The sequence below is a fragment of the Crinia signifera genome, chromosome 4 (assembly GCF_055691185.1).
Source record: "Crinia signifera chromosome 4, ASM5569118v1, whole genome shotgun sequence".
NCBI lineage: Eukaryota > Metazoa > Chordata > Amphibia > Anura > Myobatrachidae > Crinia > Crinia signifera.
In genome coordinates this window covers 211,031,026-211,057,265 of record NC_139220.1, presented here as the reverse complement: position 1 = coordinate 211,057,265, position 26,240 = coordinate 211,031,026, and the positions used below count along the sequence as shown (strand labels likewise).

Genomic DNA, 26,240 nt, shown 5'->3' with positions numbered 1-26,240 from the left:
GTTCCCATCCACCGCAGGAACCCCGCGGCAGACCTCACATACACCGCAGGAACACGCTGCCCGCCCCGCTGCCTGGCACCTACCTGCTGCCTGACACCCACCCGCCACTGCCGCAGCAGTGGGGTGGCGGGTGTGGGGGGCCTAGAATGTGTGGGGGCCCCGGGGCGACCGCCCCTGTCGCCCCGTGGGTAAGTCGCCACTGCGACTGTGAGACACTTCTGATATAGTGAATGCATATATAGTGATATATCTCCTGCCGTACTCTGCCCAGTACTTCTGCCTGTGGTGTGAGGTCAGCTTCCTCCATCCCGAAGTCCCGCCGCACTCTGCCCTGTACAGGCTGTACTTCTGCGCAGTTTGACATCAGCACATGCTCCCTTCCGCCCGCCGCGCTCCCTCCGGCGCTGTGCTGTACTCTTGTCTGAAGTCTGACATGCTGACGGGACTCGTGGGTGCTTAACATGGCCCGTCAGCACGTCACACTGCAGACCCGGGATCACCCACAGAATCAGCACTTATAAAAAAGAAAATGGATTGTGTGTGTTGCGCAATCAATAGCTGCTGGCACAGGGCTTGTCAGGCCCTAATTTTAGAGCAGAAAAAAGAAAGATGTGTGCCAGCGCTTGCTGTTTCAATAATTACATGGTTCTCTAAAAATAATTATTTAATAAAAAATAACATATAAAATACATACATACATTCAATATGAAAAATAAAAATAAATATGGAAATAAAAATATTTTGAGTACTGGTGAATCATTAATATATCACTTGAGAATATTCTCATACAAGTGTAAAGTCCCGAAATAGGGGATTGTATAAAGCTGACTGATGCAATATTACCATCCAATTTGTCTGGCAGATTTTGTATCCAGAGTCCATGACAGCGGTGGTTCTGTGGTGCCTTATAATTTCAAAGGCTCAGGATTCCCTTGTGACGACTCTCCTTTTCAGTATGGATGAATTAGGGATATAGCTGTAACCCATATGATTGTATCCGATTTTTCAAAGGGACGTCTGCAGGATATTGAACCTGGTCACTTTAAGGATGTAGTCTGCGATACTTTTTGTGTGCACTACACTTATGCCTGTCCCGGGTCTCTGTGCCACTGGCAACAAGGCCTGTTGGGAGCTGTAGTTTATTTTAAGTGTGATCAGTGAACTTTGCCACCAGATACTTGCAGTAACAGTGACTCACTGTTAGTAAGTTTGATTTATATAGCACACTTTATACAACAGGATTGCAGCCGCTTTCTACCAGTTTTGCAGTACCATATTTTTTGGAGGGATCCCACACATTATACACCTATATTTTCTTTTTAACCCAATGAAGCCTGCAAATACCATACAGAGATTTGAAGTGCTTCTATTCAAGGGGCTTTGCCATTGGTTTATTACTTTCTATTGTCATCAGTTTTTAAATACATGTTAAAAAAAAAAACATGTTAAATAAAAAGCATTTAAAACTTCAATATGACTGACATCGACAGTGGGTTTCAAGCAGAAAAGCAGAAACACAACAAATATTAAATGTATTGTTTTTACACTTCTAAATAATGGCATCCATTTGTCCCTCAGTTTTGGTTCAGACTGACCTTTATCAACCAGAATACGTTTGCAGCCTGACCGACGGTCCTGCACCAACTGCGAATAGTGGGATCGCTGTGTGCACACAACCAGGACAGCGGGTGAAGAGGGGTTGTGGGCCAGAACCCATTACAATGTGGGAATGCCCAGCGTTTCATTGGGTGCGGGCGTGTGTGTGTGTGTGTGGGGGGGGGGGGGCAGCTGCCCTCCCATTTCCTCCCAAGGGTGCATGCATATGTAAGGTTGTTCAGAGCAACCTTACATTTGTGTGCATTTTCCACATCATTCGATGGTCACTTGCAGCATGCAAATGGATGTTTGTCTATATTGAGTCACCTCACCTGTATATAATTATTTCTAGAACATATCCTCCAATAATTACATAAAACTATGTCTATATATATATTTTATTTTTAACTTTTGTTTTATTATAAAACATATTTAAAATTCGCCCTTACCTTACACAAGACACTGCAAAAACTCTAATCATGCTCTCATCATCTCACGCATTGATTATTGCAATAGTCTCCTTATTGGCCTTCCCCAATACAGACTCTCACCACTACAGTCCATTATGAATGCAGCTGCAGGGCTAATCTTCCTAGCCAGACGTTTATCGTCTGCAAAGCTACTCTGTCAGTCACTTCATTGGTTACCTGTATTCTACCGTATTCAATACAAAATTCTTCTACTTACACACAAAGCCATAAACCAAACTACACCAACATACATATCTTCTCTTGGTACTTGTTTCCTAGCACGGCCACAATCTGGAGTAATCGTGTCCCTTACTTAAGGGACACGATTACCCCCGATGGACCCGATTTCTTTTGAAATCAGGTCCATTTTGCCGGCTAGGATACAATATCGGGGGCATCGCGTCGGTCGGGACCATTAACATTGGTCCCGACGCGACCGACGCGATGCCCCCGATATTTCCATAGGCTTCAATGTTAAAAAATATTTTAACATTGAAATCTTGTCGGGAGTTAAAATATCGGGGGCATCGCGTCGGTCGGGACCATTAACATTGGTCCCGACGCGATGCGACGCGATGCCCCCGATTTTTGCATAGGCTTCAATGTTAAAATATTTTTTAACATTGAAATGGTGAAAAAATGTGAAAAAATGTGAAATGGGCCAATATGACCCATTTCACATTATAGATGTCCCCGTCGTCACCCCACGATAGACGCCAACCCGAAGCGTGGCGAGCGCAGCGAGCCCGCGAGGGGCGGCGGTACGCGTCCTCCGACCTTTTCATGCCCTACTATCCACTAGGGCGCGGAGTGAGAATATAATAGTGTGGCGAGCGCAGCGAGCCACCGAGCCCGAAGCGTGGCGAGCGCAGCGAGCCCCGCGAGGGGACGCGGATACCTTCACAGTTATACGCGTCCCCTTGCGGGCTTCACAGGTGTCCGTGGCGATGCGGACACCTGTGAAGCCCGCGAAGGGACGCGTTTACCTGTGAAGGTATCCGCGTCCCCTCGCGGGGCTCGCTGCGCTCGCCACGCTTCGGGCTCGGTGGCTCGCTGCGCTCGCCACACTATTCTATTCTCACTCCACGCCCTAGTGGATAGTAGGGCATGAAAAGGTCGGAGGACGCGTACCGCCGCCCCTCGCGGGCTCGCTGCGCTCGCCACGCTTCGGGTTGTCGTCTATCGTGGGCTGGAGTTTACGCGCTTACATTTGGGGGGGTTGGGAATTTTTTTCATTGAATCCAATGTAAAATTGGGTCCCAGGGACCCAATTTACATTGGATTCAATGAAAAAAATCGGGTCCAAAATCGGTCGGTCGCGTCGATCGCATCGCATGCGACCAAATCGCATGCGATGCGATCGACCCGATTTTTCCGACACGACCACCCCGATCTAAATCGGTGTGGCCGTGCTAGGAAACAAGTACCCTTCTCTTATCTCAAAATATCATCCAACACGACCTCTACGCTCCTCCCAAGATCTGCGTCTCTCATCCACACTCATTACCCGCTCCCATTCCCGACTGCAGGACTTTCTTCGGGCTGCACCCACTCTGTGGAATGCCCTCCCAAGCACAATAAGACTCTCCTCCAGTCTCCAAACCTATAAGCGTTCCCTGAAGACTCATCTCTTCAGGCAAGCTTATCAAATTCTAGAACCAGTCATAGAACCTTGTGTTCTGGTGGAATCGATGCAATAAATAATACAGTATCTATCCTTATGTATCAATGCCTATTTCCCTATAGATTGTAAGCTTGCGAGCAGGGCCCTCCTACATTTTGACTGTCTGTAAATACCCTGTTTTGTTGTATCACTGTCTGCTATTGTAAAGCGCAACGGAATATGCTGTGCTATATAAGAAACTGTTAATAAATAAATAAATAAATAAATTATTCAAAATAATACATTATTTGTATAAAACTTTCGATGCTCTAATATTTAGTTCATAGCCTACATCAGTGGCTCCCAAACTGTGTGCCGTGGCTCCCTGGGGTACCAAGGGTTGGTGGTCCAGCACCAATTCAATTTATTTATGATCAATTATTTATAGACAAGACATAAGCTGTGTACACACGGGGGCGATTGGGGCTGAAACCGCTGGAAATATGGTCGCAGGCGACCATATTGCCAGTGATGGGAGTGTGGCCCGGCGATAAATCGCCGGGTGCGCGTTCCCGTTTTCAGCCCCATTCTAATCGCTGGTTGCAGGAGCTTGCCCTGCGACCAGCTGATTACCTCTGCGGCACCGCCGGCAGAGGTTCCCTTTCATCAGCGACCATCTCTGGTCGCTGATGAAAAGGAGAAACTGAGCAATATATTGCTCAGCCATATTTTGCTAGCAATATATGGCTGAGCAATATATCTCCCCCGTGTGTACGGGGCTTTATAGGTGGCTGCCAATCAAAAAATATGTGTACAAACAGAAGCAAATCCTGCTCTTTACCATATAACTGAACCGCAGAATCACATATAAACTCTACTATATATTTATTTTTCTACACCTAGGGGTGCTGTGGAAAAATTCTGATACTCTAGGGTGCCGTGATACAAAAAAGATTGGGAACCACTGGCCTACGTAATAAAAGGCTACACTGCTCCTCACCTCTGTGGGGTGAATTCAAGTGTTTTGCACATAGGCGGCCACTAGATGACGCCTGACTGAGCAATTCAAGTGTTTCTCGGTTTGGCAGCGCACAGCCGGCGGCGGCAACATTACTGTTGTGTTCTGGTATTTTGATGGGCTGGTGACTAGTATTTATTTAATGTGCTTTAGTAAAATGTATTCAGTAGAAAATTATTCAAAAACAGCAACATACATTGAAAAATATGACATCTTATTTATTATAACCTATGCCATACTGCAATGGAAAACACTCAGTAAAGTCCTTCAGAAAACTGACAGGAAGGTCAAGCCTCTGTTGTATTTATTTGAGCACATATCTCACAGCTTAACTCAAAGATACAGTACATAACTCTGTGACAGGTAGAGAAGTTACACAATGGGATTCTGGAAAACGCACGAGCCTTCGTTCTAGTAAGTTAATACAATACACTTTTTTCTATACGTTATGAGCTTGGTTATGGGACAATTCTGCCCAGCAGCGCGGCTGTCTCTGGGGGCGCCATAGCAGCTCCAATCCGTTGTCCTGTAGAAATGAAACTACAACAAAGTAACTTCATCAAAGTAGAAATAACTTTTTTTTTCGTTACTATAAGAACAGCCGGGCCGCATGATGTGATTGGGGGATTGTTCTCATTCTCCCAGCAGCAGGACACACGCAGGGAGGAGGACACTCAGCTGATCCCACTAGCAGCATAATAGGGCACAGCCCTCCACGCCTCCCACCCTTTCCTCCTCTCTTTAAGTTTAATTGATGAACAAGCTAGATGAGTCTCTGGGCTTCTGCATAACCTCACTCCCCCTTCTTCATCCTACCCCTCCTTAATTAAGTTTTCACTTCAGGAAGGGGTGGTATAAAGAGCCAACATCCCGCCCTTGTTCTTCTGCACTCTCCCACCTTAGCACTCACACATACACCTCTTACCACCGCAAACATATCTAGCACCTTCACTGGGCACCGATACATCACATGAAAATTCAACTTTCCCATAGTTGGGTCCAGACTATCCCCGACTTCAGCTCCATCTCCATTTAACACAGTACTTGCAGTACAGGGGTACATTCTCTAGCAACAGGGAACCCAGAAATCAGCAACCGTGGACTCGGCAGAGGAATCAGCTGTTGGTTTGTACACCATGAGTACTCTAAAGACAGATAGTGAACACAGTAATAATATAGAGGAAGAGGTAAGTGGATGTTTTCTGTCTGCTTCCATGTTACACCCCCCTTTCTCCATAATGTATGCATCTCCCATTGTAAAATGTTTTAATGATCCGTCTTTCTTTCAAGTTAAAGTTAAGACTCTTTGAAGACTGAGTCCTGTTGCGCTGTCTATTATTGTCAATCCTGCATTTTAATTACTGTTATGGTATCAATGTCCTATGGGCTCTGAGATTAGTGACTTGCAAATTTTATTTACTTATATTGTATGTATGTATTTAATCAGAGGTGGGGTTTTTGGTTTCCCCAGTTCTCAGGATAACCTTATTTATGGTCAGTGTGTAATCCTATAAATTTATTTGCCAAGGTTACCAGTTTTTTCTTCTGTGGTACTTGGGGAGGGGAAATCATTACTCTTGATAGTGGTTTTCGGCCCATTTTCTTCCACACTACCACCTTTTTTTAAATGAATCAAACTAAAGCAATAAATCCCATAATACCAAATTGTTTATACTGAAGTTTCCAGAATGTTAACTATTTTGTGGCACCCCCCCCCCAAAAGTAGCTTTAAAAACTACTGCAAATGTCACTTAGTACTGTGTAAATTGTCAAGCATTAATGTGAAGAGTAACTTTTTCAGATAGTAATGTTAATTCTGACACTGCAAGTATGAAGTACAAACAGCTAATCTAATAGGCTATAAACATCCTGTGTATTAGCCGTTGTTGCTGCTTGTTGCGAGTGTCAACTTCTAGTATTGATCCACCATTGTTGTGGATGAAGCATTTCCATGTTCATCTGTGCAAGAAGCTTTGTTGCAGAAAGTCGAGTATGTATCTTTGTTTTGTGCGCACAAAACAATCTTACAGGCAGGTGTGCGGTAGAATTCACTCTAAATATGTATGTTTCCTTAATCTTCCAAGGATTGTTCTTAAATCCTGGGTAAAATATCCCAATCTCTTCTGTTTACCTCCCCATGTTCACTAAAACCTGTATACATTTCATTCACTACAATTCAGGCTTTGATTTTTGACTTTCACTGGCTTTATCCAAAATGAATCTCCTGTGCAAGATTTCTCCTAAAACTGGCATATCTGACTTGCTGGCGCTTATGGCCAAAGGATTAGAATCCCTTGCCCAAATGACCTTGACATAATGGGGGGGGGGGGGGGGGGGGAAGATGTGTATTCTACTTCACTTGTGATGTTGCTATGGGCAAATCGGAATCTACTTTTATTTAGCACCCTCTAAAACAGTGTTTTTCAACCACTGTGCCGTGGCACACTAGTGTGCCTTGAGCTGTTCTCAAGTGTGCCCCCAGATCTAGAGATGCCCAAACTAGTTTACAGCCACCACCAGTTTAACATATTATTTACTGGTCTCTTCTTTTCATGTAAAGGGCCAATGTATTTTATTTTAGTTTCCTGTGGGGACCAGTGTGATTGTCTTTTATATGGGAGCCAATAGTTTTTTTTTTTTTTCCTGTGGGGGCCAATGTGTTTTGCCCTGTGGGGATCTCATGGTGTGCCTTGGCAATTTTAAAATCTTATTTAGTGTGCCGCAAGGTAAAAAGGTTGACGATCACTGCTCTAGAAGATAGTAGACAGGATCTGATTGGTTGCCCATAGCAACACTACATGTGAAGTAGAATACACATCTTAGTAAATTTCCCCCAATGTGTTATGCGGTGTACACAATGGAACGGCTGTAAGGATTTTGTTAACGATGCACACTAATAATGTAGTGTATAAAGACTTGCTAATTGGCCATGCTTTGCCTGGCCAGAAGATCATGCAGGCAGTGATGGCATTTTCAGTGGTTCCTGTGGCCAGCAATTATGAACAGTTTAGCAGTCTGTACAATTAATAAGATTTGAAATTTGTCCAACGCTGTATTTGCTTCCTTAAGCAAAGCTGTCTGTATAACCATAGTACTATGTTGCATAAAACCCTGTGGATGATCAGAATATCTCTTCTATGCACACGTCATAACTGCTAGTTTCATTGTAGGCATTGTTATACCTAAACATTCACGTTCTTGCGTTTGCCAAGAAAGACCACGTTTAAAGTTTGCTAATATTAAGCTCGGTACACACCTGACAGATCAGAGTGATTTAACAGTTTTGTTTTTCTTTGACCACTGAAATGATGACCATCTGATGTCTTTTTTATTATCACCAAACAACTATCGTTCTAGGATCGGTTTACCTAAATGTAGCTGAGGTGGTGGTACTTGGATACAATTGATCAAACTCTGCATACACTGCATTTGCTGTATACCATATTCTCCTTAGAACAGGCTGGGTATGAGATGCCAGTGGTCAGAAGCGACACCAGCATCCCGACTAACTAAAATTCTGACGGGGTACTCAAACTAACTCTAACATTCCCCAGCATTCGGAATTCATGTGTCTAAATCAGGCATGTCCAACGTTGGCCTTCCAGATGTTTTGAAACTACACATCCCAGCATGCTTTGCCACAGTTTTGCTATTAGAGAATGCTAAAACTATTGCAAAGCATGCTGGGATGTGTAGTTTCAAAACATCTGGAGGGCCAACGTTGGACATGCCTGGTCTAAATTCTAACCCAGTAAACATCGTCTGGATTGACTAATATTCTACAGCACTCCTCACGTCTTCAGCTAATCTGTCATGTTTTACTAATTGTCCGCTCCATGTACTGGTCAAGGATTAGCTAACTGGCATAATTATAGCAGTAGGTGGCTATCTGGCACCTCTGTTAGTTTTGGAGAATTGTAAATTCTGTTACAATGTTTGATGCTGTCAACTTTTTCCTGACCAGATGTTTACATACATTCTAGTTGTGAGCATGTTGACTAAGTCAGAGAATCTTGCTAGCATTGGCATTCAAATAAGGTACACACTGGTAATTAAAGTGATATAGCATGTATATTCCAGACTTTGTTTATGCTTCTTAGCATAGCGTTGAGAATAAGATTCATTTTTGGTTAATAAAGAAGCCTGGTGCTGGCTGAGTTGCACAGGAAATGGTGGGTTTCATGTGCCTGGTGTGCCACAACTCTGTACGTATGACTAAGGACACATCTGTTGGAGCTAGCTCCTAGCTGGATAGAGTTGTTAAGGTGCCCATACACGTTACAATTATTGTATACAATATTGCATCTCATCCGATCTCAGTTTTGCGATGAGATCTAGTACTAAAAAGTATGTGCAGCATATACTTTTTGTACTCATCTTATCTGATCTCATCGCAAAACAGAGATGCGATGAGATGCGATATTGTATACAATAATTGTAACGTGTATGGGCACCTTTTAGTCTTTAGGTTACCAGAGGCCAAGAGATGCTTTATGCCCTTCTTTACTCTTCCGCTTGGGGTGAATCTTATAATCCATGTTGGATTGTATAGTTTTGATTGAAGTGTACCAGTGGCTATGACTATAATGGGATAGTGTTCATAGTTTAGAGACTATGGCTTCCTGGTATGTGGCAAAACTATGCTCCATATTGTTAGTTCTAAGAATCTGTCCTACTGTTGTAGAGTAGACACCCTGATTCCTACACCAGAAACTTCATAGCTTAACAGCTCTACCTATGAGATCTGTGTGCCTCCAAACTATGCCAGTACTTAAGAACTGTTAGAAAAGATGCCATTTAAATAATGCCATAACCTCATCACAACACTCTTTATACACTGAGACTTGGCACTGATTTATTTTCTTATCCCTAAAGCTAATTGGGTATTCAAGGGAATCAGTTTTGCCTCCATTACTTAGGTAATGTTGAAAACAATGGAGTGATCGAGAAATCTGACTACCGTGTGAATTTGACCAATGAAAAATAAGAATGCAATGGTGTGGATGCAGAAGGAGTATTGACTTAAAATGTACATAATATAAGTAAATATTCTAGTCTTAATAGCAATGTCCCTTATTTAAATAAAATATACAGGTTTCTGCAGTTGAATCTATTTTCATTCTTTGAGGGGTTTATTTACCAGAATTTAGCTGGCTTCTAAATTGTCTACTGCTTGTTTTTGATTCTTTGAGGGGTTTATTTACCAGAATTTAGCTGGCTTCTAAATTGTCTACTGCTTGTTTTTGATTCTTTGAGGGGTTTATTTACCAGAATTTAGCTGGCTTCTAAATTGTCTACTGCTTGTTTTTGATGTTTGTCATCCGATTTCTACATAAGTTACTGTACACCACACTCTGACTAGAGGGCATTACAAGTGGTTTGTAAAAATGTCTTGCTTGTATTGGCTAGCTCTTCAGTTGGTATATGAAAGATTTGCGTTGACTTCGGTTAGTCAAAGTAAGAAACAAAAAGGTTCCTCAAACATATTATGCAATACACACTTTGCTAGTGTCCTGGATATGATCAATAATGCTGTAAATGTTATTTAAAAATGGCCACAGGCCTGTTTGCTGCATCCAAATGGCTTCTATGCTTTTTTTTTTTTTTTTTTTTTTTTTAATATGCAATGATGTTGAAAAGTAGGCGGTCACAAATGGCTAGAGGCATTTAAAGCACTCTACTAGTGCAAGGGGGTCTCGTGCACCCAGGGTAATAAAGCCGGACTAGGCCAAGTTTCTTTTCAAGGGTATGGTTTAATCAGTCATGCAGCCTTAGCATAAAATACAGAAGACTAAGCACTTCCATAGCTACGCTGCAGCATGTACTGGGTCGACGGCTGCTGCTGGATGATGATGATGGGGGGGGGGGGGGGTACACCCCTTTTCTCTCTGCGCCTCTGTGTAAACCCACGGGGTTACACTGATCTAGGTGCTGTGCATTACTACAACTTTTCATTTGACAATAACCCTCCCTAATTTAATATTTTTTGGGGGAAACTCTTGCAGGTTAACATAATTGTCAAAGACTTTTCCTGTGGAGAACTCTGTTCAAACTAAATGTTGCATTTCAAGCGCAGATTGGGTGTGATTGTCTTAAGCTGGGTACACACTAGTAGATATCATGTTGCATTTCAAGCGCAGATTGGGTGTGATTGTCTTAAGCTGGGTACACACTAGTAGATATCTACAGACTGGCCGGACAGCGTATTCTCCATACATATAGCCTGATCCGACAAGACTTTAATTTCTACATGCAAATGAGCTGTCAATCAGCAGAGGTGGCTGTACAGGCAATTGGTGCATTGCACAAAATTATGCATCATATCTTTAGATCTATCAGGCGTCAGGTGTTTTGCACAGCCAATGCAAAATATCTGTGTACCATAGATATATCTGAATGGCTTTCACTGGCCGATGGTCCATAGATATATCAGCCATTCAACACTACAGCCAATAACAATACCTGTAGTCAGTTCGTAGAGTTTAAATGTATTCACACCAGTAGCCACTAGAAGGTGCCCAATGTAGCTTAGTTCAGGTGCTGCCGGAGTCGGCTCTCTGATCACACCCCTGGGTGTGGCAAGTTGAAATGTGCAATGTCGCCCATTTTAGCACTGAAACTGGACTTTTCGCTGCATGCACATTGGTTTGCTTGGGTATAGCAGCTATGCGTGTCTAAATCTCTCCTTAATGAGAGCAAATGACACACAAAGAAACCTCAATTTACTATCTCCTATCACTTTAGATGGGAGATTGGGTGTGATATATACATTGACTATAGCTCTGTCCGAACATATATATCGGATATCCAGTCAGCCCTGTAGTAAGCCGGTGTATGCCCTACTGACTAGCCATACATTGGCTGCAGGGACTGTCCTCACAGCTTGTCAGGTAGAGTTGACTGCCTATCCAGCTTTGATATGTGGACAACTGTGTAGTCTTGCAGGACCTTGGCCGTTGAAGAGCTTGGAAAGTCAAAGGTATCCAGAAAAGTGTAATTTGACAAGCATTGGGAGTTGCTTGTCTGCTTCCCGCTAAACAAAATAGCTTGTTAAGCAATAGTTAACATGGTGCTGGTGGTCTCTTCTGTATGTGTCTACCCCCCCCCCCCCCCTCATTAAACTTGCAGGTATAGAATACAAAGTCTCAGCCAGTTGAGAGGGCAATGAACTTGACTCTGGTAGCGAGTAGAAATAAATCTTTCAAACATACAGAAACCGAGGCAATCACACAGTAGCAGACTAGCTTTTGCTTCGAGTGGGCTTAGCTAGTGTATTCATATGAAACTAGTGGCATCCATGATGACAGAAGTATAATCCTCCTAAGTGATCGATTTTTCTAGTAGCCTTCACATGCAATTATGGATTTACTAAAATGTGTCATCTGCTTACACTAAGACTTGTAGACGTACAGAGTGGTTTCAGAAAAATAAAGGGTAAGGCATATTGAGGATAGAATTGTTGGATGGGGTGGAAGTATCCCTGATCTGATTTAAAAGATGAAGGTTGCCCTCCCCCAGGACACTACAGTCCATAATATATTTGTTAATGTGGAGTACACACTAGACCATATTTTGAACAATTGAGCTACTTTAACAGTTTAACTATTCGTCCAGTGTATACCAGCAATGTTGCTGACAATGCATTATCTCAATCCTCTGTAAATGCAGGAGGTCAACTCTAACAAGGGCCATGCTGCAGAATGGCCGCAGCCATAACTCCCAAGTGTAAGCACTCGTTATTGCTGGGTAGACGTCTTTGTCAAAAGTCCATTTTATTTTTCTCAAAGCATAGGCAGAGAGTGATCCAGTGACAACAGACAGGAAGATATGAATATTATTGGATGGGGCTAATTGCTTTCTCAGATTATTAAAATGAAGGGACATACAAAGTACTGTATGTAGGAATAGTAGGTTCTGTAAAATTGAGTCCATAATGGTACATAACTGCATAATGCAGGAGATTTCTAAAAATCATAGATATTGCCCAATTAGTTTACACCAGAGGTTCTTAAATAATTATATTCAAGGTTTACAGTACATCTATGCTGATTCCAGCTTGTTAAAACCAGTCCATAGTGGTACTAATAAAGGCACCTACGCCCATGCATGAATATTAAACTCTGGACTGTAATGGCAGAGTTTGAAAACCTCTGGTCTAACCAATCTTCAGATGTTGCTACAGCTATCCAGTATCCCTGTGAGTTATGCTTGGGTGTTTTAAATCTAATAATCCGGGCATTGCAGAGCTTCCTGTCAGATATTCAAAAACGGAGTGCCATCTAAGTGTGGCTTTATGCTTAAAGAATATGAAAAACGGCACTAATGGAATGGATAATGCTGATCCAACAGTATTGTAGAATTCCACCAGCCATTTAAACCGATAAACCAGGGGATTGTCTCTTGGACATTATTTTATGCCTACCTAAAGTCTTGCCTTATCTCCTGATGCTCAGTCTAATAGTTCTGATGAGTGTAATCTTAAATTTACACATGAACAGTCCTATACACTTTCAACTCTGCTTTAAAATATGTCTGGCAAGGCATTGCAACTAGGAAGGCATTTAAATTTGCTTGTGCAGTTGTGATGTCATTGGCGGTTCCTGCAACCAGCTTAACTTAGTCTTACAGCATGACACATACAGGTATGTGTACAGGTGAAGGACTAACACAGTATGCCTGTGAAGATGCTGTATTATCGCAAAACTCCTGTTTACTGATTTTGGATACGTGATGATGCAGACTTGGTTCTGTGATCTAACATTAGTGTACTGTATTTTTTAACTGCTAAAATCTGCTCTCCTTGCATTAGTCCTTTTGCGCATTAAATTGGTGTTTTTTCTGCTTTAAGCAACTTCCTGTTTACAAACATTCTGCTTGTAGGTCCATTTATCACTAAGGTGTGCTGTGGTAACGTGTTTTGCAGTAAACTCCCCACATTTATACTTGCAGATTTGCCAGACTAAAATCTACCTCCCATGCAATATTAAGCTTTCTTCATAAAAACAATTTTACTTTGTAAATGAAATAGCTTTAGGCTAATCTGCCCTCAGTCATCCCCCAGTTAACATAGAATGGCTAAATTAACCCCCATGTCACTGCTGTATAATATAATGGCTTATCAGTTCCTTGTCGCTGGAGCTGTTCTACACTGAACATCACCAGTGTTGCTAAAACCTTATAAGCACTCTTCTTGGTTTTTAAACGCATCATAACATTCCATCTGGCTTCAGTCAGCCTTAACTGTAGCTTGATGGTCATGGAATATGGCTTTCTGCCACTGCTCTCCAGAAAGTGATAGGAGGGGTTTAGAACAATTCTTTCTAGTGTATCATGAGGTAAAGCACCTGGATCAGAATCTGAGATGTGTATACACACACACACACACACCCCTCCTATGTATTGGGGTACCTTTCTATGCATTAGAACAACAATTGTGTTGAGCATCCACAAATGCCGCCATTGGCTCACAAATTCCACATGCAGGGTGTAGATCAACTCCGTGTCTAGGCAGTCAATAGGTTGACATGTCCACAGTTCACTTTGATCTTTGCCCGGGTGTCTACTTTGAAACACAATTCGTGTTCTGTATATCCTTGCATGGCTTTCAGCCCAGGTTCCTCGCTGAGCTACCACTGTGCTTGCCACACTTTCCCAATTAGAGTTCATGTGAATGTTAAAGTATAGCTATGTACACACACTTCGTTTTGATTTGATTTGGCATTAGATCTGTACTTTTGCATTAGATATCGAATTCAATATACATTCATGGTACTGTACATTGTACACTTGTTTTACTAGATCAAATTCAATATTTCCTTGGCTGCACAGTAGATTTCTGTTCGATTTTGTGAAAAAAATGGGAGCGCAAAGTGACACAAACCATTCTATTTAGTTTAGGATTTGATTTTGCTCATATAAGCAAAATTGATGCAGGTGTACACGGCTTAAGACTGTCCCAAAAATAAAAATAGTTTTTACCTATAGACTGATGTAATCATTGCCTGCCAGCCATTTAGATGCCAATTTGAAGCTACTATACCACTTGCCTTCCATTTAACGTACAGTGCTTGATGCTTTAGTTGGTGCAGCAAATAAAATTAAAGCTGCAGTCCTACAGTATACCATTACTGCTTGGCGACGGACCACTCCAATCAACTATCATGTTACTGGGATGTCACAGCAGTCTGATACATTGGCTGTATTAGAAACCTAAGTTGTTGGTGTGACGCTGTACTCCTCACCAGGGTCTGCTATTGGCTATGAAATTACTTATGTTCCTGTTGTATCTATTATGTAGTTGACAAGCACAGTATTTCTAGAACCAGTACTAGTTGGGATGGGAATGACTCTTTCCACATCTCAGTCTTCATAAACCCCTATCAGATGGTAAATACTCAAAACCAGCATACATCTAAAAATCACTTCATCTTCTAGTATTTGAAATGTTGGCTTTGGAATCAGCTTAAATTGTTTTTTTGTTTACATTATACTTTTTCCTTATGCCTGTGTTCTATCCATGCAGTACTAGAATAAAAAAAAAACATGGGATCTGCATGTGTGGCTGAAATCTTAAGGCTTGATTCCTGGGCAGATGTGGTGCCCAAGCAATCATGCATAACCAATAGGGCATATCCACCTCTAAGCCCAGTCATTCCCCCTCCCCTTCCATGCTTTCTTTGAAAAGATAAATATTTCATAGCTTAGAGTATGGTGCTGATGTAGATTTTTGTGTCGCTCAGACAGAAAACATCCCTGGTGGCTTTAATAAGTGCGCTGCTGACATGTCTGGAAATAAAAACCTATGACAGGTGGAAGGAAGAATGCCACTGTTGCCCATGTTTTGGAAAAGCAATGAATCTGTTAATTTATTAAAGCAAGAAAGTTAAACATCACTGTACAAAGAACCCCTCCCCCAGGCTAAGTGTTTTTTTTCCTGACCGCTTATGAACAAATTGGCATATATTAACTACAGAGTTAATGGGCTTCAGAGTATGTAGCCTGTATATACAAAATTAAATGACCATCGGCAGTAAAATCATGATGCATTGATTAATTCAGTGGTACTACTGTTGGCGGGGGTAGCCACTTAAAGAAACTGATTTGATTTAGCATAATGTTACAGTTTGGCTTTCAATACGTGAAGGGTCTGGGGAGTGTTCCACAGAACAAGTAGCACTTGAGGAATACCATGTTAACTGTCATTACTTTAGCTGGAGTCTGTGGAAGCCAATATATGGTCCCCATTAGTGGCTGGATCCACAAGTAAAGTGGTGGCACACAAGTGATGTCTCGCCGACAGATTGGAACCTGTGTATACATTGTTTCCTCTACAGTCATCACTATCAGATGACCGATCGCTCAGTGTGTAGCCACCTTTTAGGCCTCTAAAACAGAATACTGTAAACTGCTAGATTTCCTGGTTTGCTTTATCTTTAACAGATATTTTGAAGTTCTGTATTGGTCATACTGACTTGGTATGTGATTCTAAATTGAATGTATATTCAAAATATAAACTTTTAGGCCCACAGGATTTTCCTCTAGAGCTTTAAACTCTTCAGCCACACATTTCTACAAGTGTAAAGCTGGGTATGCACTGTAGCAATATTAGGATGATTGCAGTTTCATAACAAATTGTTCTAAATCGCCTAGTGTGTGTGACTTGCACACATGTGGTCACCTGCGATGTCGGCAGTGTTTGCTAATGAGTATTGCTCCCTCCATTAACTTGTGTATTGTACTGGGAATCGGGCTCATCGAAATCATCCCTTTAAGTAGGTTCTGCAGATAAATTATATAGAAATTCTGGCCATAAGGCAGATTAAAGAGGGCATACAGACCAATAGCAAGAGGTGGCAAATGGACATATGGGTGGACAGTGGTGCAGATAAGTAATTTGCCACTCTTCAAGTAAGCAGGAAAGACGTGGGCTAGTCTGGAACTGCAGCCACTTACAATGCTGGCAGGTGTATAGTACAGTATGTTGAACCATTTTTTTTATGTAATATCTCAAATACAGTCCCAATAGGACTGTCTGTGCAGACAAAATATTTAAGATTCATGTGCATAAAGATCTTTCACTACTTCCAGGAGCAGTAGGGTCTGAGCACTCAGACTCTACTGCTCATGCGCAAACCATTGCAGTATTATGGAGTCTGAGCACTAGAGTGCTCAGACTCCACAGCACATGTGCAGATCACTGGAGAAATAGGGGGAGCATGTTATAGGTATGCCGCTGACCCATGAATAAGAAATACCCCCAGACTCTCATGAGAAAAAGTGCTCTCAATTCAACATGGCTAAACGCGGTCTGGTTGGCATGATATGCATGTGTACCCAAACAATTGATTTGTGTCTAAATGGCCTGTTTAAATCTAGATAGACTCCCAAAAACAAACTACTTAATTCCCAGTGGACGGGTTTTTTATTTTTATATATATATATATATATATATTAACAAAAATGGCTTTCAAACATTATAATGGGCACTATGGGATAGCTTTAAATGGAAAGCAGCATTTTGGGTGGGGGGGTTTCTTCGCTTTGGTTTGTACTGTATTAAAACAGTGCACATTTAGTTCCAATAGCCTATAATTAACTATACATGGGAGTACTATGTAGATTCTGGTATCTATTATGCAATCATGGTAAAAATTGTAGACCTTAAATATACACTTGTGTTAAATGGGGTGATAGTTTTTGCATTAACTAAATGTGTAGCTAGCGTGACTTGGTTTGCAAAGTTTTCTATGACTGGACAACAAAATGTCTGACCTGTAACTCCTTATTTCCTAACCTACAGGTCAGAACCCTCTTTGTCAGTGGTCTTCCAATAGACATTAAGCCCAGAGAATTGTACTTACTGTTTCGACCATTTAAGGTAGGTTGACTGGATTTTTTCATTGTTACCAAGCCTCTCTAATACATACTGTAATCTTGTTTGAACAACAAATATAAATAACGTTGCTTTTGTAGCTGCATTCTGTGACTTATTTTGAAAAACCAAATGCAGTTTCAATGTTGTAGATCTCCACTTATAGGAGCGGCTTCTCCCTCCCCTTCTCATTTAGGCTTTTGAAGGGTTAGGTTTGTGTGGTTTTTTTTTTTTTGTTTTTTTTTTTAAAGTAAAGGCTATGGTAAATTGTTCTACAGATTTGGGCTGTAGAAAACTGCTTAATGAGACTACTTTTGTCATTAGACCATATGAGAGGGCCATGAAGTTAGACTGTTGGTCGCTTTCCATTTTGACTTCTAAATCCTGAACCAGGATATAAAGTCAAAAAATTCTCTGACTAGAAGACTGTGTCGCAACTAGATGCAAAGCCATATGAAGTCTACTACATTTTTAAAATCTAAGTATGTAGTGACCGTTTTTTTGGGACCCAGTCTATAGCAAAAAGGCTTTTCAAGTGGGAGGTAATTAGATGCTGGGTGTGGCTAAAAATCCCTTAGTTCTAAAAAAAAAAAAAGGTAACTGGTTTATTTTTCTCTTCCCTTCTTTGCCTGAACTTGGGGGTCTTACTACAGTGAAAGGTACCATTTCAGATTCCACCACTCTGCCACTGTACATAGATCAAATGATGGGCAAAATTGACTTGGATTTTACACTTTAAAATGTACTTCAGTGTTGCCTAATGTTCTGTTGCTCCTATAGGCACTCCTAAAATCTAACTCACAAGGGAGTGTAAACTGACATTTTAAAGTCTATATGCCCATGTCAATGTATTTCAATCTCATCCTTCAATAAATTGCACAGCATATGCACAAAATTCCACACTGACAGAGCACAGCCTTAAGCACTGCTGGGAGTTATGGGTACCACTTCAGTTCTGCTACTTGGGACCACAGCACCACCCCATGGCAGAGGGTGGAGTTACACCCCCTCTGCAGCTTGTCACTGCTGTCCCTAATAAGCCATGCAGATCTACCCTTTTCCTAGTGTCCAGCACATCCACTTCCCAATGCTGCAGTAACACTACAGGCTTCACTTGACTTCTGAAGCCGGTCATTTTAATGTATCTTCTGCTTCTAGGGTTATGAAGGATCACTGATTAAGCTAACTTCAAAACAGGTAAGCTTAATGTTTTAAGAAGCTAATATAAATTAGATCTATAGATTTTATATTTTTCTTAACACAATTTTTTTTTTTTTTTTTTTTCAGCCTGTAGGCTTTGTTACCTTTGATAATAGGGCTGGTGCTGAGGCGGCAAAGAATGCCTTAAATGTAAGTAACCATATTTATGTTTACTATTAATATATAAAAAAACAGGGAAATTTATTTTCTACTGTAGTAGTGCAGTGTCTTTAGCTATTTTCTTAAAACTTTAACTCGCTCATAAACCAATCTCCACCTTAAAATGTCTTCTGCTTTTTAGTCTTGTGTGGGGGTTTTCTTATGTTCCATACTGTTAAACCACAATATTGCAACAATATGGTTGAGGTATTCAAACTATATCTATTTCCTCCTATGTCTGCAGAGTTAATTTTGTTTCAAGGCTGTGGTGTGTGTGTACCTCTTCATAGAATGGGGATAGGTAATCTAGTAAAAAAATAGATAGATTTTAAGGGCTACTTAATACAAAATGTATTTGTTAATTGCTGTGCTGATGGTTCCTGTAAGACTTTCCCTTTTGGTATTCATTATTTAGGGTATCCGTTTTGACCCAGAGAACCCACAGACCTTAAGATTAGAGTTTGCCAAGGCGAACACAAAGATGGCAAAGAACAAATTAATGGCTACACCTAACCCCACAAACCTCCACCCTGCACTTGGAGCACATTTCATTGCACGTGATCCATGTAAGTTCTGGTCCTTTACATTCCTAGATATGGTGAGGATTGAAAACATTCCATGCACTTTAAAGGTACATTAGGACCTAATGCCTAAACAGATGGATGGTCTATCTCTACTTATATTCAAGTAGAAACTGGTGGCACCCTTAGTCTCCAGCTGTCAAATATTCGTGAGGCCTGGTTCTTATGAATTGCTACATGCTTGCAAGTTCAGGTTATGTAACCATTCGTAACCTATGTAGGGCAGACTGACAACCCAATTGTGTATAAACAAAAGCAGAGGTTCTCCCCAGTCAAGTGAGTGGAAGTCTGCAGTAGTAACCGAACAAGCCTAATTGTACCTTGTTCAGTCAGATGTCCAATTTGACTGCATTTACTAGCCCACCACATGATTTGTGTATGTATATTCACTTTAGGTTTAGTTGGGTGCAGGAGTGAATGTGACTCAAATATAGGGGTGTCCTCTTGGACCTATCCGGAGGGAGAAGGAGAGAACTAATTTCCCTCGGCCACTTAATTCCTCCCGATTAGGCATAGTCAGGGCCAGTGGTAGGGTGTAAGACCTGGCAAAAATGAGAGGATGCTCTCTATCTACAGATGTACCCCCCCCCCACCCCCATTAACGTCCTTGCTGCAGTCACGTTACACTGCCCCTTGAGTACCAAAAATGTGTTTTATTTACATTGCTCTACAAATAAACACAAGCAGACTCTACAGTTTCCAGCATAATATTCGGTCTGCGGCTGTTTCTGCTATGTTATGTCTTGCTGTGATAAACACTAGCATAGTATTTCATATGCAGAGGAGTCGCGCCAAATATAGGAATGTTGCATATCCTCTTAAAAGCAGTTTGCTTGTGTCTTTTCATAGTGATGCGCGATACATATTTTGGTGAGAATGCATAAGGACACCTGGGGTTAGCAAAACTGCTGGCTCCTTTGACCGGCATTGCTCAGTATGTGGTGTATTGAGGCTAGATGTACTGTATATAATTCAATAATGTGCTTGTAAAACAATAGGAAGGGTGATTAAGTTATCAACTGTAGATTCCAGTTACTATGGTGCAGTTGGACAGGTAGTTTTGTGTGGATAAATGTTAAATGGGTTTCCTTTTTCTGTTTAAAGATGACCTAACCGGTGCTGCACTAATCCCAGCCTCACCAGAAGCATGGTCTCCCTATCCACTGTACACTACAGAGCTGGCACCAGCAATCCCTCATTTTGCATACCCAGCTGCTGCTGCGGCAGCTGCAGCACTCCATGCACAGGTAAGCTTTCTACATGGTATCGCATATCCAGGACAGAAGTCACAATGGCTCCTGTGTAAATGGTTCTATCCTTTTTTCATCCTGTTGGTGTTTGTGCAGTACTCTACCTACTTATGGCAGTAATTTTGTTCCATTCTGTAGCAGAGGTGGAGGTGCTTGATACAGGGCAAATCATAGCAACATTTGTGGTACTGTATTTCCATCCTAGCTGTGACCACTCTGCAGACTTCTGCATCTTGCTGAATCACAGACCAGAGGAGATTTCAAACTGTCTGCCACTTAAAATAGGCACATCATGGGCATAGTATATTCCCTTATGTGGCTGAATTGTACGCATTGCATAAAGACTCTTGGCTCTCTTCAGAAAGTCCCAATTGCATTCACATGTTGCCATGTAAGTGAATGGTTTACTAATCTGTTCTGTGTAGTTAAACATTAAATTCACCTAGTGACCCAAGACTGCTTAGACGCTTAACTGGAGACCAAGCGAAGGTTTCTTATACATTAATTCTTAATCTGGTTTATCTAGAAATGGAATACAGTATAGCAGTTGTGAGGTGCAATCCAGAATAACCTACTGAGTTTTTTTTTTTTTATCAGTTAACCCTTTGAGTGCCAAGTGAATTTGTCAAGCATACATTTTGATTTTCTTTAATTTAAGGTTTAATATGTGCAAAATATCCACACAAAAAATGCCAATGTCTCAGATGTTGGCACTCAAAGGGGGTTAAACTTTGAGCAGCCTGGAGCAAACACTGAGAGCTAGTAGCTGATTCTCAAAGCAAAATCTAATTTTCTGTCCCTATAGATTGGCCAAAGTAGAATAGGATGGAAAGTAAGACTAGAAAAGCAAAGATGGACACATTTATTTAAGTTTGTAGGCTGCTGGGCCTTCCATGATTGTAAGACTAGTTTTCTTTTTCTTGGCATGTACTGTAGCTGTGACATAGCCTTGGCGTATGTTTTGGGTAATTGCTTAAGTATGAACCTTTGACCAACTAGGTTAGGTTGGATTGGTTTTGCCTCAAACTAAGTCTGATGCTAGAAACCACAGCTGTGTATATGCTGTTCTGAAGCAGCAAATGATGCTGACATCACTCCAGTGTCTAAGCTGCTTTAAATGCAAAGCTTGTAATGGTAAAACATGATGCTCTTCTGTTATTAGAAGCATTGCACTTTACATATGGCAGCTTCAAGTCCACATACAGCATTGAAACAATTTTACTTGGTCTGTGGCATATACCAGTGTGGTGTACCAAAAATTTTGACTCTTTTGTTAAGACCTTAAAGTCTCTCGTATATTCATATGGTGGTTTATAGCTCACACAAGCTTTGAATTGTTGCTGATCAGATGAAAGTTCCTCACCCAGTACTTGTTCCCTAATAGTGTTATAGCTAAATGAGTAAATACATAGGAGTATATGGGAGTAGTGGCCCATGGCAACCAATCTGCACTGAAGTAACGTCTATAACTTGCATAATATAACATTATACAAAGCAGCTGATTGGTTGCCAACGGCCCCTTCTCCTCTGGCTCACTTCTCATACCTTATCACTGCTTCATAAATCTAACCCTGCCACAATCTTTCATGTGTAATTTTATAATAAAGGCCTTAGAGCCTTGAAATGTCATTATACAGCTACAATTTTTATAAGATGTGTGAAATTAGTTAAAAGCTTCAAAAGTGTGAACAAGTGTTCTGATATTCTTGGCAAGTGGTCTTGCTCCACTACTACTGCACTCAGCACAGGTTACTATTCCCAGTCAGTCAACGTGGGTTGGTAAGTGAAGGTTGAGAAATTTAAGTGACCTATTGACAGATCTTCCTCAAATGGGGGGATTCCTGGATGAAGTGGCACTCCATAGAATCCAGCTAGGACTGCCCCATCAGGCAGGGACTGGCTTCGTACCGGAAGCCAGCTCACTGCAAATCTGTCAGTCCCTCCCTTCAGGACTGTCAAATCTATCTCCAAATGAGACTGGCAGGTAGTATTTCCAGCAGGAACTTGCTACACTGACCGACTCCAACTGACTCATTCTTGCAGATTTAACTGGGGGTAAATATGCCACTACTATACTGTAGGTCGCTTGGATGTATATGATCTCTATACATAGTACAATTAAATCTGTATTGTAGAAGCTGGAAAGCCTGATTTGTTCATATATAATTAACAAATCAGGCTTTCCAGCTTCTACTGGCTTTTCTCAAAGTACTTTTTTATTATTTTTTAACTTCATTCTTAAGGTAAACTTGTTCCTAATATGTTCCTTAGCAATGGAACACTATCTCCTGTTCCCTCCCCTTGCTAACAGACTGAACAAAAACATCTGTTTGAATAGGTCTATGGATAGTTGTGTAATATCTTAGTTTGCTTTTTTAACACACATCCCCAGGGTTGAAGATCTTTCCAGGGAGTTGTAGGGTGATATTTGGACTATGCACAAGATACTATGCTGATTTTCATTTCATGTATTTAAAACTCACAACAAAATAAAGGGAGTCTCTATCAAATGAGAAGGGGTTAACCAAATTCTTGCTTTGTACCTAATCAAGCAGCTAAACGGTTAAGATGAAACTGTCAAAGCTTCTTCATGGAATACATGTAAGCATTGATGCTTTGTGGTCTGAAGTGACCTGCACATAACTAGTTTTATGACTTCTGAGTGTAACAAACTCCCATAGAGGGCACATAACTGAGATGAAAGCATTACATAGTAACAAATTATTATTTCCTGTTCTCATGAAGATGTTACACAATTAGTTCCACATGGGTTGTCTGTAGTCGGAAGTACTGACTATATTGAGAACCTCCGTGTAGGCAGCATTAACTTAAGTGCAATCTTAATGTACTGTATGTGGGGTTTTGCTTTTTTTTGGCCAGTACATATGGTGTAATGGTTGAAATTACAGCAATACAGTTCTGAGGCCATGGTCCTAACTGTCACATCCGCACATTCTCTGTACTTGTGTAGGTTCCATGTACTCATTTATGCCACCCAAGCCAGAGAAATTGGGTTTGAACATGCAAAAAATGACTGTCCTGAATCTATTTAACATGAAATGTTCTTCTTACAGATGCGCTGGTATCCACCATCTGAAGCCACCCAGCAAGGATGGAAGTCTCGCCAATTCTGCTAAAGGCTCTTTAGGTGAGGGTTGAACTGTGGCCATAGGCTTTTCAAAGTCTGACTATAGTATTCCATTTAGTCCAATGGTTCTCCTCTCCAGTCTGCAAGTATCCATAATGGGTGATGTTTTGTGGTTCTTTAACCCAGCAAACTCACCTGTGCATGATTAGTCATAGATGCAGTACCAGTGTGTGGTGCTTAAGGGAAAAAGTTGAGAAACTCTATTACATGGCAAAAGCAGTTCATTCTAGGTTAGTTATGGCCTATTATCTACAGACCAGAGCACTGATTAGAAGACCTAAGTCAACACTCATTCACAGTCTACTTCTATTAACTGCTGGATGAATGTTTAACCTTTTGCTGATATATAATAACTGACCATGTATGTGAAGCTGCTTCTAAACCTTTTTTTTTTTTTTTTTTTTTTAGGTTTCTTTTTGCTTTTGCTGCTTTTTTTTTCTGCTCCTTTTGGTTTCTCCATGAAGTGGTGCACCAGACATGAGCAAGTGTTCGTAGCACATAATGCCTCTGTGTTTGGACCGATACTTAAACATGGAGTTGTCATGCCAATTCCTTCAACTATAAAGAACTAATAAAACGTCCCTTTCTGTGGAAAGAACAAGATCCTATATGGGTAACATGGTAACTAGGTCTAAATGAAGCAACAATCATGTGACTTCTGAAACTGTTTGAACACAACATGGCCCAGCCATGTTCTGCTTCTGTAGTACAAGGATCTTCATCCTTAATGCATGTTTTTTGTTTTTTTTTCTGGCATGAATTTACTGTTGCAGTGTGTTTAATCTATTGTGTACCAGTTTCTGCAGGCCTGTCTTGAGACCTGTTGGGTTTTTTCCCAGCTTCTAATGTGCTGTTCATTCCACCACCTCAAATGCAGTTTGCAAGCCTATGAACAGAAATGTTACCTATTCTGTTCCTACGTTTTCATTGGAGAGTCTGTTCTTGCCAAATAATGCAACCTTATGGGGAAACAGAGTAATAATAGTACCAGTATTTTTGTAACTTGTTTAATAAGGAAATATTTATGCATCATGTTTTTGTTTTGTGTGGTATTAAAAGAATATATTAATCTGTCATAAGTTATTGTTCAGTTAAAGAGCTCAGATTCTGTATGGTTTGTCTACTGTACTCTATGAACAATTGTGCAATTTTGTTTTCCTGCAGTCTGCTGCATGGTATCGATGATGGTTTTTCAGTATTATGAAATGTCTCTGCCTTGTGTAGAGAAGTTTCTCTAATAATCCAATGAGAATGTGATACTGGATAAAATATAAACTATTTAAGAAATGTTTGAATGTTTCTGACCAATTAAAGTTATTGAAAAATGAAGTCTTATTTTATTGACTACCTCTCTAATTTTGCCTTTCTTTGAACATTTTTTAATTTCTTAAGCATCCAGAATTTACGGATTCTGTTCTATATAATCAATGAAAGCAAAAGTGGATTAAAAAGTCTACGTTGTCTAGGCCAGGCGTAGGCAAACTGTGGGTCCAGCTGTGGTGATGTTAAAAGTCCCATCTTGCTGTGCCACAGTTTAAGCACTCCCTAAGAGCAAAACTATGGCAAGGCATGCTGGGACTTCTAGTTTCACAATAGCTGGAGAATCACCAGTTGCCTAAGTCTGGCCTAGACAGTCAATGGGTCGACAATGACAAAATCTTGACACGAGTCTTCATGTTTTGGTGTCTGGGTTCACATGGACTTAAATTGATGTAGCATGTCTCCCCTCCCCCTCTATGCCCAATGGGATCACAAAGTAAGAACACCTTTTTTTTTATTTAATATATCATGGGTACACTAAAGAATGTACCAGACGTTTATCCAATCCTTGGGCTTGCCACAGTGGCATAACCACTACCAAAGACAATATAGGTGTTAAAAACTGAGCACCTGACATGCATTGTCTCAGTCAGGAGATGCCATCTAACCAGAGTGCACAGATGGCTAAGGGGTGAATGCACATGTTTTGCATGCTGCCCCTAACTGCCCAACTCTCTTTGCACTCAAACACCCCAAAAAGCTTACTGGCCATACTGTACCTATTTTGAAGAGATAGTGTATGCATCTAGAAACATGAAGTGTCCGCTTTATAATTGGTAGGTTTATTCTAGATGTATTTAAATTTTAAAGAAATGTGTGTACTGTGGCAGGTTCTAAAGTAACTTTAAATTAGTAGATGGTGCAGTTATTCCACAAACTTTTACTTAAACTCAATGTTGCTGACAGTTAGACTGATACTTCTGATTGGTTGGTGATCCAAGAAATCTGAATCAGTTGCTTTTAGACTCCTTAAATCACTAGCTTAGATCTGTGCCATTGATTCTATGGAGATGGCGGGCAGATC

At 40.9% G+C, this 26,240-nt stretch overlaps 1 protein-coding gene across 1 annotated transcript; it reads left to right on the top strand.

Annotated features, from left to right (window-relative positions):
* The first annotated feature begins 5,452 nt into the window (after positions 1-5,452).
* On the top strand, positions 5,453-25,225 carry RBPMS2 (RNA binding protein, mRNA processing factor 2). Its single transcript, XM_083183710.1, has 8 exons — positions 5,453-5,874; positions 17,487-17,564; positions 18,717-18,755; positions 18,846-18,908; positions 19,333-19,483; positions 20,603-20,745; positions 23,823-23,896; positions 24,305-25,225. The coding sequence occupies exons 1-7, from the start codon at positions 5,824-5,826 to the stop codon at positions 23,883-23,885; spliced, it is 588 nt and encodes a 195-aa protein (XP_083039836.1). The 5' UTR covers positions 5,453-5,823; the 3' UTR covers positions 23,886-23,896; positions 24,305-25,225.
* The last annotated feature ends 1,015 nt before the right edge of the window (positions 25,226-26,240 follow it).